We start from the raw sequence: 12,512 nt of genomic DNA, 5'->3' as shown, positions 1-12,512 counted from the left end.
ATCCTGTGGGAGCCAATGAAATTGACAGTAGACAAAGTGTCTTAAGATCTCAACATGTTTTCTCTATTTATATGCGTTTAACTTGCAGGTGGTCAGCGTGAATGGCTTATATTTGCAAATGGAGTGTGTCTACTGAAATATGGAATAGGTATAGTATGATATAGCAGAGAAATTCTCCACTGGGTGGAGAATTAGGAAACCTAAATTCTAACTCCACATCTGCCACGAGCTGTTTTCTCTCTCTGTACCTTAGTTTCTTGAATCTGGTAATTGGGTTAGAATCATGGTTTTTAAACTGTGCGATGTGGATTCCCCCACAGGCTCCATCCTTTCATGCCCTTCATCCAGAAGTGGTTTGTGGCTCTTTTGGCTGTGCTTCCTTGATGAATTGTTTCCCCAGTAAAAGGATTATGGGAGAGGGAGGCAAGTGAAGGGAGCTGAAAACTCCTGAACTAGAGTAATCTCTAAAGACTCTTTGAAGTCTAATACTTTCTAACTCTCCTATTTTTCTTTCTATTCTTATCCCAACAAGACCAAAACTGCATCTAAAACATAAGATGTCACTCTTATCTTTCCAAGAGTCTTTCCTGTTTCAATATTGCTTTTGTACCTAAAAAAGAAAACAATGAAGACTGAAGATAAGATCACATTTTAATTTTATGAAATGAAAATTTTAACATTTCTAAATGGCAACACTTTATAGTTCCCTGAATCTGCAAATACTTATGTCTCTTGATTTAAAATACTCAACCTTAAACACGTATATACCTATGCAATATATAAATTTTAGAAATACTATGTTCTTTCTCATCTAACTAGTAGTTAAAACTTATGTTACCTAGATGCTTCATTTATATTCAGATGATTCTTCCAGCTCTTCTGCCTGTGAATTAGAGAAGTTATTTATACAATATCCTAGGATAGAAAGGATACAACCAGATTGTATCTCTAATTTAAAAACAGGTACATTTGGAAGTTTTGTGTACAAGATTTGTTTGTGCTTTTATTTTTATTTTCACTTAACTTTTTGGTTTTAATCACAATTGTATTGCCATCATTTCAGAAAAGTTTATGAGCTGTGTCTTTTAGCAAGTGACTAATTTCATGTTTTTCCTGCCACTCTATCTTCCTTTAACCATACTTTCATTGGAGTAACTCCTAAAATGTTTTCTAAAAGTCCTAAAAAATCGTCAAACAGTACCTAGAATTTTAAGAAAAGAATAAAATCTAGACTCTTCAATCAGCTTAAGCTATAAGGGGTTTCACAACTGGTTATCTTGCCTACTGTGTTTCATGGACTATGTAGGCCCTGGGCAAGGATGGTTACTGTCATGGATGCTGCAGTGCACAGCCCAGATCTCCCTTCAGGACTGAAGCTCTCATTCCTCTAGCTGCCAGGAGTTCCTAGCTGAGTCCCTCTCTGGTAATTACTTTCAACTGAAGGGAACCTCTTCACTCAAGATCACTCCTCCTTCTTGGGAGCAGCTGGTGTCCATTGACTGGTATGTGCAGGGAGATAAAGGCCCTCTCCCCGAGCTTCAAGGAAGGACCACTCTGCAGGGCCATCCCAACTCCACACTTTGTGGAACCATTAAAAGCTTTTGTTGTAACTGCATCATAGTTCAACTCCTCCCTCTGCCCAGGAACTTTCTGCACTCTCCCACATGTATGGACCTCAAAGACACTCTTCAATAACTTCCTGCATGCAAATCTGTTTCCTAGGAAACTCAACCTATGACTATGGCTCCATGTTGGGAAAGAGGGATGGTCACAGTTTGGTTGTGGAGGTTGACATAAACCATTAAATCAAGTACTTTCTAGTTAGTGTCATAGGAGAAGCATCATACAATCTTACGAGAGTGGAAGAAATTACTAATTTTGTTTGGAGTATAGCAGAGGAAAAATTAGGAAAGACTTTGCAGAAGAGGTGAACATTTAGCTTAACTTTGAAGAGTGAGTAGATATTTTCTAAGCAGAAAAGGATGTGAGTAGTCTGGCCTTGTAAAAGAACATAGTTTGTCAAAGATGTGGCAGAGAGCTCAGTGTGGCAGGGTGAGAGCAGTAGAGATGGACGAAAACGAGGTTACAAAGCACACTACTGGTTTTGAAAGTTCTTCTGCTGGAGTGTGCTCTTCCCTCCTCCTGCCTCCCCATCTATCAAACAGGGCACGCCTACTCCACGTACAAGATGTAATTTGAGTAGAGTAGATATACTTAGAGACATCCTTCTTCCACTTATTTGCTTTAAAACTTATTTCTCTTTTTTATTTTCTTATAAACTATTTTATTTATTAACCATTTCATTTTAACCTACTTTAAAAAAAGCTTCATGTTTATCTGAAGAGTGCATCTTTTCATCTAGCTTGAAAATAAGCTGTAAGAAGACACAAAGATCATCTCTGGTGCTTGAAATTCCACCATTAGCAATTTCTGGAACTGCAAGTGAGAAGACATTGTAAAGGTTCTGTAGTCCAGGTTTCTGGCACATGAACCCTCCTTTCAAGGCTCAGAAGAGGGGTTACCCAGTTGTTTTTAATATAGCTCTAGTAGTGGAAACATTGGCCTTTTCCTACTGTTGTTTACACTGATATATCACAGAGTAATAAAATTGCGGAGTTGAAATTTATCGTTATTGTACAAATGAGAAAACTGAGGTCTACACAGAAGAAATTACTTACTCAGAGTCATCCAGTGGATGTTGACAAAGCCAGAAGGACAGTTCATATTCTTCCTCTACCAACTTTCCCTCTCTATGGTTACATAATAAATTCGTCAGATCCCTCTATGAATTATTGTGAGTCAGGAACCTGGGGTAGTCCCACCTCTGCCCCTAGTGAACTCCATGACTCAGGTCCTCAGCACTGTATCAGTGCTCCAGGTCCATTTTCTCACCTGTGAAATCGGAGACCTGGACTAGAGAAAATCCCAGGGCCTTCCTTCCTGACATTGTAAGTCTGTCTTTTTTCTAAGAGAAGATATGTCTAAGGGTCCTAGTGGTCCAACTGGAAACTGAAAGGAGAAGAGTACAGTAAAGGGAGCTGGCTAGAGAAGGTTAATATATCTTCCTCCACCATTTGCTAGCCTAAGCTTCCAGTCAGCTGCATTCTTGGAAACTTTATTTTCTGTTTTGGGGGCATTTTACAATAGACTCACTTTAAGCATATTTTACACTATTTTTCCTTTGTAGTGGAAATGTTCAGATTACCTGTCCTTGCATGATGCTTCTGTAGACCATAAAGTCTTTCCTTAGAAACTGACTCAAGCTTATATGTTGCTGCTGCTGGTTTGAGTAAATGGGCTGAATCTTGCAGCCAAGCCTCAATGCAAACAAAAACATTTTCTGGTCAAGCATTTTCTGGTTTGTTCAACTCCATTACAGGGCTGGCTCAAAAAAAAAAAAAAGTAAAACCCACAGAGAAGCAAAACACAAGCCCTGAGAAGACAGTTTCCAGCCACATTAGCTCAGATCACCAGGGTAGAAAAGAAGCAGGGCCCTCATTGTCCAGACCATCGTCATCACCAGACTCTCATCTTATGTTCTTCTGCTATTTTAATTTCACCACTTCAAAATGGGGGAAAAAAATAGGTTAATAGTTTCCATGAGTTTAGACTGTGACCAGAGGCGTACTAAGCAATTTCAGAACCGCCGGCAACCGCAGCTTTGGGGAGCGCACGATGATGGATTTACCAATTCATCTTGGGATAGGTTCCAGAGGCAGGGTTGTTGGGCCAGCAATGTGCTGCCAGGGTAGGATGTAAACAATATTCTTTCATTCATTCTTTTTGCACACATTCATCCTGGGCTTATTTTTATTCCAGGTGGTATGTCAGATATAGTATGGGACAGAGAAATACATTCTTAAGACATAGTCCCTGCCCTTAAAGAAAGTACAGTCTAGTAGAGGAAATAGACTTATGCACAAATAATGTTAGAGAGAAAGAAACAATTTATTCCAACTGAGGGCATCGAGGAATGCTTCACTGTAGAGTTGCCTTCTGACCTCTACCTTGAAAGGTCAGAATGGCAAATTGCAATTCATTCCAGGCATTGGCCAATGCACAGAAGTATGGAAGTTTCTCATAGCTTTGAACAAGAGTAAGCAGTCCAAGTCTTTAGGGGAATCTGAGCCTAGAGAGGGAGGTTGAATGATGTCAGGTAAGGAACTAGCTCATTCACATTGTGGAGCCATATAAGTTTTTGATAGCAGGAAAGTTATTTGGTCACATCTGTGTTTTGGGAAGGAAACTGGAAGTCACTTTGGGGATGGGGAAGTATGACAGAAGAAGAGAGATGCAAATAAGGAAGCCCGTCAGAAGCCATTGCTGTAGTTAAGACATCAGCACACTAGTTAACTATCCACAGGCACTTCTTGCCTCATAGCCATTTAAAGGTTCTTATGGTAAGAGGGCAATTACTCCTTAATTTCCACATCCCTTCCAGTTTGCATCTTTCTAATCAGATCCCCACCCCAGGTTTATTCTAGATTGTGAACTCAGTGAGTCAGCCCAGACATCTCGGTTGGAATATAGCATATTACATGTTAATCAAGGTTGTTTGGTAAGACAGCATGGGACTCTAGGAAAGGATGGAAAGTTAACAGCTGATTTTATCAATCTTCCTGAGTCCTGACTCCATAAATGATATCCCTTTCAAGGGGGGGTATGTATTTTTAAAGCTCAGCATATTTTTAATGCCAGATAAATTAACTTTTTTAATTCACTTCTTAAAACTAGAGCCTCTCTAGGTTCAACATTTCCATAAATATTTTACAACACTAAACTTGGAGATGATGTTTGAATCAGGCTTTAAATGATCAAAAGCCTTACTCATTATGCTGAGTTCTGATTGGGTTCTGCAGCTGGCATGCTCTGCGAGTGTCTGTCATCAGACAGACCACGCTCTAAGATGTTAGAGTCCGAGGTGATCCCACCAGGTCTTTGATGATGAAGCAAGTTTTAGAAGTAGTAGTGAAGTGTTCTTCAAGTGGAAATCCTGAGTTGTATATTTCAGGAGTCATCAAACCCCAGCCACGGGCCAAATCCAGCCCACTACCTGCTTTGCAAATAAAGTTTTATTAGAACACAACCATGCTTATTTGCTTATGTACTGTCTACAGCTCCCTATACACTACAATGGCAAAATTGAACTGTTGCAAGAAAGCCAGAACTATTTCCTGTATAGGCCTTTACACAAAAGTTTGCCATCGTCCCTGCTATAGTAGAAAGGAACAAGGATAGAAGCCAGAATTTATGTGCTCTAAATTCTGGATTTGTTGCTTACCTGAGTGACCTTAAAAAAGCCTCTTGATCCATCTAATTGTGTTTCTTTCTCTCTACAATAAAGATGTAGACTCTGCCTTCCTCCAAGTACTGTGAGAAGCACATGAGCCAATGTGTTCTGTAAAAGTGCTTGTCATGCTGTAAGTTCCTACATAAATGGAACTCCTCAAGTTCCAGCCTAACACTGGCCTTTTTCTTTCCCTCCATAGAATACCCTGGAGCAGTGCAGCGTATGCTCCAAGCCTATCATGGAGCGGATTCTCCGAGCCACTGGGAAGGCCTATCATCCTCACTGCTTTACTTGCGTCATGTGCCACCGCAGCCTGGATGGGATCCCGTTCACCGTGGATGCTGGCGGCCTCATCCACTGCATTGAAGACTTCCACAAGTAGGCAGTCTACTCTCCCTCCCCAGTCTGCCGGCCCTCTTGGAGTCTTTGCTTACTGCCTGGCCTCTGGGCCACACGTTCTTCTCTCTCAGAGCTATAGAATCTCAGGATTTGGTGGGACCTTAAAAAGAGCTTATTTATCCCCTCATCAGACACAGGAATTGATATCTGGTAATCCATGTGGTCCTCCATCCTAGCCTCTGCTTCAAGGCTTCCCTGAGATTTGTCCCTCGCATCTTTGTGTGGCTCTAATTTTGACAAAGTTGACTCAGCTGTGAAGTATGTGTATTGGAAAGAGACAGGATCCTAGGGAGCCCTCCCTGGCCTAAACACGAACAAGATTTGTGACATTGGACAAATTGCTCAATTTCTTTGAGCTCTTCAGTGTAGTCAGTAGACCAGACCCTGTCTTAAAACTCCCAGCTTTGACAGCCCAGAATTCTCTCTATAGCTGACCTCTACATCCCTGTCACTCTACAAATAGGAGATTATGGGGAGATAGACACAGAGAACAATTCAGTTCCTGTTACTGATGGAAGCCTCTCACAGTTAGAGGCAGTTTCATGCCATTATTGACATATTCACACCCTCCCATTACTTCTTCCAGCACCCAGGTCTTCTCTTCCTCAGGATATTTGCTAATAAAATTAATTAATGCGGCATCATGCAGTGTTTTGAGGAGGATTAGAAAGTAGAGCCTCAAGGTTAAGACTACTTACTCGTGGACCTGGAAAAATATGTCCATACTTCCTCAATTCTCTCATTTGTAGGTCCCTCTTTCCTCTGTTATAGCAGGAGTTTTCACGAAAATTCTATAGTTTTGTGTTTTGTTTATTTTTATTTGGCCAGTTTGTTAGTTGGTAGATTGGTAGATCCCATTTGTTACATATTTTTAAGAACTGTGTGAAAGCCATGGGTGTGATTTGTAAATGGTAGACACAAACGTTTTCTGCCTTGTTTCGGCTGGGCAGTGTCTTTGAGGACAGTCTGAGGCTCTCAAAGGCTGAAGTTCACATGGCTCACCAGTTTGGGTATCCATTCTACAGCCTCCAGATGTTCAGTCTTGTGGGTTAATTTTCACCGCTCTGTTGATTGTCAACAAGCAGGAGGTACTTGCCACAAGCAGTCTGGGGACCTGAGACTCAATATTTTAAAAATGAATTTCCTGACCACTTTCCTAGTAGCAAAGAAAGTGAAAACCTCACCAAAAGACATGAGGCTGAATGAATTAAAAAACCCCAGAGGCAGAAATTCTCGACCTGAATTAGACAAGGAAGGGCTCACTTTGAAAGGGCAGTCACAGCATAAATTGTACTTCACGTTATTGATATTTTTAGCTTGTAATTACACATGAAAAAAAACCTGCATCTATTTAAGGAAAGTGAAAAAATACCAATGGGGAGTGTGTTTCTGTCACTGCTTCTCTCCTTTCTTACACTTACCCTAACCCAAGAGAGGCTGATAGATAGAATCAGAGCACACATGTTTCTGTTGCTAGAAAAGACTGATGATATATTACACCCCTCAATTAAAACAGGAAATCAATTCTGACAAATGTAAGTTTATATCTATGCCATTTATCTTTCATTTCTAAGAGTGGGGAGCATAATTAGAGACTTGAGACTGGTGACATAAGTGTGTGGGTCTGAACGCTTCAGGAAAGCAGACTTGAGCAACTAAAAAGGAAAAATCATTTCCAATCCCCAGTTCCCTCCCAATAATTCAATGGCATGTTAAAACAAATTATTTTTTAAAAAATAATGTTGTCTGCATGACTGGCAAGGAGAAGCTTTTTGATCTTTTCCTCATTTCCCAAAGGAAAATATGAGAAAATTTTACAGAACTATGTTTCAGAACAAGGAAGGTACTAGAACACAGTTAGCTAGAAATCCAACCCAAGGCAGGCATTGCAAGGCTAAGGAGAGGGTAGACAGGGGGATACAGGCTCCCTCTGCTGAAAATTTTGGGGGACCTTGTTCTTGGTCATTCTGCCTAGGTCTCCCTTTGTGAGCTTTTAGGAAACGTGCTTCAATTCAGTTCAACCATATCTACAAAGAGCTTTCTGTGTGCCAATTACTGTGCTAAGTGCTAAAGAAGAGGGACACAAGGAGAGAACTTGCGTAGGTAGAAATTGCACAGATACAAACACAGAAGCTGCTGTCAGCGAGGAGCTTTCCAGGAGGAGGGGCGAGAATGGGTGCAGAATCTGTGATATCAGGCAGAAAGGGGTTTATAAACGCCATGAGATAAGCACAGGCAAAGGCTTGAGCTGTAGAATCAGAAGAGATTGCTTGGCCCTGGGATCTTGGTAGGCTTCCGGAAGCAGAATTTGAAGAGTGTTTTAAGTGGGAAACAAGGAGATTCCTGGCAGAAGGAACAAAATCTCAGGCAAAAATCAGGGGTGCGGAGTTAGGAAAGGCTTCTCTACATTCAAGGAGGATTTGCTTGATGTAACTAGAGCAGCCTGGGAGTGTAAGTTACAGGAGACCCATGAGAAGGGATTTATCTTGCCTGCTTAGTATCCTATCTTTTAAACCACTGCTTCCCAAATTTTAATGTGCTTGCAAGTCATCTAGGGATCTTTTAAACTGCAGACTCTAATTCAGTGGGTCTGGGGTAGGGCCCAAGATTCTGCATTTCTGACAAGCTCCCAGGTGACCTTGGACTGCACTTTGAGTAACAGGGTTCTGAAGAACTGCTTTTGAGGCCTCGATAGTGGGCCAGCCCCCTTCAGTCACCTTCAGTCAGGGTTGGTCCAAGTCCTCCAGCCTATTAGGTAGGAACTTTTTCCCATGTGTCATTTCAGATGACTGCTCAAACTCAGCTCCCTGGCCAACTGACTGTATCTCACCCCAACACACACACACACACACACACACAAACGCGCACACATGCACTCTTTCCCATTTCACCCAAATGGCCATCTTTCAAGGCCCAACTCAATTACCATCTCCTCTAAGAAGTCTTCTCTGATCTCAGCCCCTCTCTCTCCCCATGTTTGAATTTATATCTCCTCTATATTTTATTGAGTTCTGTAAATCGGCTATAGGCAGCTCTTAGCATAGACGGTCTGACTAGTAATGAAGAATACACACGCACGCATGCACACAGACACACACACATAAAATTTTAGAGTAACCACCTTAAATCATTTTTGCAATACTATAGGCTATGTATATATAAATTAATAGAACACATGCAAAAATATGTAGAACTCCCACCAGTCTGACTGCTGGAAGCCTAGTTTATTTCTGTTATTTCCAGTGCCAGGACAGTGGGCTCAGAAAAGCAGGCTTATTTAACTGACCCTTTCATTATGTTGAGCCTTTATTCCACTATCTGTGCTTTCTTACGGGGATACTACACTCATCTGTTTATTTGTTTAATCAACATCCATTTTTTGATTGCCAGAAATGTGCCAGGACACAAGATGATGAAGACCATCCTTCTCTGAGCCTTGGCTCCCATGACTATAAAGTAGAAATGATGAAAATATTTCTTCATAATGTTGCTGTCGGTAAAAAATAAGGTCAAGTGTACAGAGTGCTTAACAAGGCTTGGCACATAATAAGCACACAATAAATGGTGGCTATTTTAACTATCAAAGGTGTTTTTATCAAATTTATTTTTATTATTATTATTGTCTGCTTAGTGAGCTGAGCCTTGAAATAGACCACCTGGGATTTCAAACAATCCTCGAAATGCCGGCCAAAGAACACTGCAGGGACGGCGGAAACCACTTCCTGTCTCTTTAATTTGCTTTTTCCCATCATAGAAATGAGGCCAATTGGTAGGGAGGAGACATTACTCAGCAAAAATACAGTTTATGCCTTTCCAAAGAGGAAGGACCTTGAGATTGAACATGAGGACCCAAGTAACATCTTTTTATAGAGAAACATGGCAGATACTTCGTTTCAATCAACGAAGCCTGAATTTCTACTCTCTGCACCAGTCACAGTAGTTGTTTCTGGAGACTCAGACAGAAAAAGGGCAAATCCTTCCTTTGGAAGCTCACAGTTTAGTGATCCCCCAAAATATGCAAATAATTACTACTAAAATAGGCAAATTCAATGAAAGTTATTTATCCTAGAGGAGTAAATGATCCTACCTGGGGAAATTGGGGAAGGCTCACAGATACAGTGATAGGCAAGACACACTCCTGACCTCACAGAGTGTGTAGTCCCAAAGGGTTTGGGGAAAGGAAATTTTGCAGTTGATTCCAGAAGCCTGCTTGTTTCACTACTGATGACCCAGATTCAAAAATAATCAGGTAGTCCAAAGCAAGTTTTTTGCCGCTGAGTATAAATTTCTTGCATAAAATACCAATTATGACAACTCTGATTACTGCTGCGTTGTACCATGATCCTTTTAATTTTTCTTTCATAGCAATCAATTGATCTGCTGCTTAATTCATATTTATTTAGATTGCAGCCATACAGATGCCTTTTGGGTGCTGCCAGGAAATTAATATGTACATATAGAGTATAATGTATGTAAAAATGCTTTGACAACCATAAAGTGCTCTGCAAAGTATTAGATTACGATCGTTATTTCTTTTTAAGTCTTACTACAAATAGATAAATTTTAACGTCATTAATCTTAAAATCATAGCTGTGAAAAAACTAAGTTGCACAGTCTGTTTTTCTTATTAATCTTTTCAGTTCTGATCCATGTCCATTTCAAATCATGTGTCATTTCACACCTTCACATATGCCACCCCTAATTTCCAAAAGATACAGATGGATGCATGGCCTGTATTTGTAGCCTGTTAATCCTTTATGAGAAAGAAATGTTAGAGTCATTGGTCATATTAAGGAATATTAAGAGATTAGGAAATAAAATTCCTCACCAACAGTTAACCTCAAAAACATAAGTATATATGTATGTATATGTATGCATATATGTATTCATATACACATACCCTTTGGGAGTGCTAAAACCCTTCAAAAAGTAAAGAACTTGAGACCTTTTTAACTTTTTCTTTACACAACCAAAATGTAAGAAGTGCAGACTTGATTACGTAAATTTGGTATAAAGAGTATTTAAACGTGCTAACCTCTGCCGTTTTGAAAAGATATGTTTTTAAGGTTTCCTGTGTTAATTCCTAGAATTCAAGACACATTTCAAAGAAAGAGGCTCCAATAAGTGGGAATGAGGCAAAGTTACCAACATCAGAATATTTGGGTAGGGCCTGGGGAGCATATACGAAAGTCTGGAAGCTAAAGTCAGAAACAAGTAGGGGCCACTAGGACCTTGTTTTCCCCTGTGGCTAGCCTGCCCAAGCCCAGGGTTTGTGTTTGCAATCTATCCCCAGGTGAATTTCATGCCACATACCGAGTGGCCAGTAGCTCCTAGATGCTCTTCGTGCATAAACAGTTCACACACTCACCCCCCCCACCTCAACACATATCACAATATTTATAATCTAGAAGGACCTCAACAGTCACCTAGTCTAAATTCCTTCTTTTACAATTGAGGAAGCAGACCCAGAGAAGGAAAGTGACTTGCTCAAGTTCACAAGAGATGACAGACCAGATGTCCTGACATCTTTTCTTTCTACCTCTGAGTCTCACCTGTTTGACAGTGTCTGTGCTCAGTATATAACCAGAACTCTCTCTCCCTTTTCAGGAAATTTGCCCCCCGATGTTCTGTGTGCAAGGAGCCTATCATGCCAGCCCCAGGCCAGGAGGAGACTGTCCGGATTGTGGCTCTGGATCGTGATTTCCATGTTCACTGCTACCGGTGTGAGGTCTGTGGTCAGCGCCCCTACACCCTGCCAGTGCATGGCAGGCCCATTAGATCCATAAATATAGCAACTATATTAAATCTGGGAAAGCCCGTAGTGCCTGTGTTCACAGGACCTGGGTTTTGGATCTGACACAAGTGTTTAATGCAAGTGATGTTGGATAAGTCACTTTACCTCTTTCAGTCTCAATTTCCCCACCGGCAAAAATGACTCAAATTCTTATTAACTCTTTCAAACATGCTATGTGACTAAAATGCAAAATTATATATTAGAGGATATTGTAAATCATAAGGTGTTAAACTAGTGAGAAATGGTATTGTTATTATTATCATCATTGTCATTATACGGAATCTTTAACTTTGGCTCTGATGCTCCTATGGGACAGAGATGCCACTGTCAGCCATTGAGAAGGATAAGAATTCATTCCTGTAGGAAGGGTTGGCACTTCATGTTCAAAGTCATGGAGATTCGGTAATTTAGCGAGCCCTGACTTAGCACTTAAGACAAGAGATCAGATGAGTACTGAGCTACAGGAGAGCTAGGCACAAGGTGCCTTGGGGATATATAGAAGAGACCTGCCATCTGGGCTGGAAGCAACATGGAAGGCTTCTTGCCCAGGGGAAATATAGTCATTTATACAGCAAAGGGCTCTATAATCTTGGGATCAAAAGGTCACCACTTGCAGAAAATGATGCGGACCCATTTTCTTATCCTGGTTCTGTAACTTACCCAGAACCCCTCTTTGGAAGTTTTCTTGTTTTTACCAGCCCTTCAGAATGCAGCCGCTCCCAGCTCCTTCATCTCCCTGTGGGATAAGATGAACTTCCTTATTATCACGTCCTCATGAGATCAGCTCCTCTAGTCCCACGAGGAGATGTTCCCAAGACACAGGCTGGCTCTCTGGGACTGCGTGCCTCCTAGTCACTGCCTTAGCTGTGACTGACCTCCTGTTTTATGCTGTGTGCTTTGTTTTGCCCTAGAGCCAAGTTGCATGCCTTTCTTTGGCCTTAACATGAGAAAAGATAATAAAAAAAATTACTGGCTTTTACATAAGGATTTTATGACTAAAGAGGAGCAACAATGTTCATTCCTAAAATT

At 40.8% G+C, this 12,512-nt stretch overlaps 1 protein-coding gene across 7 annotated transcripts in view; it reads left to right on the top strand.

Annotated features, from left to right (window-relative positions):
- Positions 1-12,512, top strand: part of LPP (LIM domain containing preferred translocation partner in lipoma) — a 653,489-nt gene that overhangs the window by 624,115 nt on the left and 16,862 nt on the right. For all 7 annotated transcript variants that reach the window (XM_046658568.1, XM_046658562.1, XM_046658566.1 and 4 more), the window contains 2 exons: positions 5,490-5,668; positions 11,297-11,417. In XM_046658568.1, coding sequence (XP_046514524.1) covers positions 5,490-5,668; positions 11,297-11,417 — 300 coding nt within the window. The remainder of the gene's footprint in view (positions 1-5,489; positions 5,669-11,296; positions 11,418-12,512) is intronic.

This window comes from Equus quagga, chromosome 4 (assembly GCF_021613505.1).
Source record: "Equus quagga isolate Etosha38 chromosome 4, UCLA_HA_Equagga_1.0, whole genome shotgun sequence".
Lineage (NCBI taxonomy): Eukaryota > Metazoa > Chordata > Mammalia > Perissodactyla > Equidae > Equus > Equus quagga.
This window is presented reverse-complemented; position numbering and strand designations above follow the sequence as displayed.